Here is a 1462-nt window from a genome sequence, read left to right as displayed (position 1 = left end):
CCATAACACGCCATGAGACATGGGGTTTGGGGTCCACCTACCGGGCACCGAACTAACAAAAAGTGATCTGGATGACCACAGCGATCTGCTTTCCCATGTCTAAGTAAATATTTAGAAAGAACAAAAGAAGACCTTTCCAACGGTGTAATTTTCAGGTACAACGGCTGGTCGTACACCCCCCTTCTACAGGGAGCGTGTACCTGCCTAGTAATAGTATCATAGTACTATATTACTATATATAGTACTATTTCATACTATACTATACTATTTGGGAAAATAAATATAGTATTTTTGCCAACCCTAAACGTGTGCGTGTGTGTGTTTCTCCCTTTTGGCGGCGCAACATGCTCCAAAACCGCGGCGCAGCGCGAGGCAAACAATCCCCTGAAAACCAGCCCCCCCCCAACAGGCCCACCTGCAGCTCCTCCATTTCCGCTTCCATGGACTCCACCTGCAGAGCCCAAAGACGGGCGGGAGACGGGCGGGAAAAGAATGAGGCAAGAATGAAACAGGTAGGAAAATCAATCGTATGCAAGGAGCAAAAAATACAACCAAGGGAAAAGGGGGAGAGCGGCGAGAGACCCACATTGCAATAAACCCTGTGCAGTAAGGAAAACTACAAATAGAATGAAGCATTACAAGAGCAAAAACTGCAAGCGGTGCCTATTTCATGGGATGCGTGTGGTGAGAGAGGTGGTCATGTGGAGGAGGAGGAGGAGCACATCTGCTGGTCCACGCAACACGGGAGTAGACGTATTAATTGTTACAGGGTGGGTGGCTTCTGGGCCTATGCAAATGACAGGCATTGCCAGCACATGCGCGTTGAGGAAGCAAGATTAGGGGCTTAAGATTAGGATTAGGGCCTCCACGCCAATTCGTGCCGCCGTGAGCACGGGAGCTCTGCTTCCTTGCAGACCAGCCCTTCGTCCATCGCCCTTCCTCCATCGCCCTTTCCCTCCCGTATGCTGCGGCCTCATGGCCGAAGCCATGAAACCCGACATACACCGCATCCGCTCACGCCTACCTTCTCAGTAAGCTGATCCACGACCGTCTTAATCAAGTCCCGCGCCCGATCCTTTGCGCGCTGCGTAGAATCACGGTCGGCTCCCCCTGCTGCGCTGCCCTTCGCTTTGGCCTCCATTTCGCAAGCCTTGAAACGCTCCATATCGCGCTCTATAGACTTGCGTGCATCGATCAACGGCTGCTTGTCCTTGATATCCGCTCCAGCGATCCTATAATAGCCAAAGCAGTCGACGCATGAGCGACGCTTAGCTTGCTGCGTCCCGCGATCCCCACCCTGACGCACCATCCCTTTATCTGCTCTCGCAACCGCTGCAGCTTCTTAATCTCCTTCTTAAGCTCTCCTTCAAGCTTCTCCCGCTGATTCTGGTTTTCTTGGTCGTGCGCTTGCTTGTGAGCCGAGTACTGCGGCATGGCAAGCTGCCGTTAGACCTCGTCCGGG

The 1462-nt window shown here is 52.5% G+C and overlaps 1 protein-coding gene across 1 annotated transcript in view; it reads right to left on the bottom strand.

Moving 5' to 3' along the window:
- VOLCADRAFT_105304 (uncharacterized protein) overlaps positions 1-1434 on the bottom strand; it is a gene marked incomplete at both ends in the record, with an annotated part of 2290 nt that extends 856 nt beyond the window's left edge. Inside the window, 3 exons of the mRNA XM_002951854.1 lie at positions 416-451; positions 1025-1232; positions 1307-1434. Of these exons, the coding sequence (XP_002951900.1) occupies positions 416-451; positions 1025-1232; positions 1307-1434 (372 nt within the window). The remainder of the gene's footprint in view (positions 1-415; positions 452-1024; positions 1233-1306) is intronic.
- Positions 1435-1462: the final 28 nt, after the last annotated feature.

Source organism: Volvox carteri, assembly GCF_000143455.1.
Source record: "Volvox carteri f. nagariensis unplaced genomic scaffold VOLCAscaffold_26, whole genome shotgun sequence".
Taxonomy (NCBI): domain Eukaryota; kingdom Viridiplantae; phylum Chlorophyta; class Chlorophyceae; order Chlamydomonadales; family Volvocaceae; genus Volvox; species Volvox carteri.
This window is presented reverse-complemented; position numbering and strand designations above follow the sequence as displayed.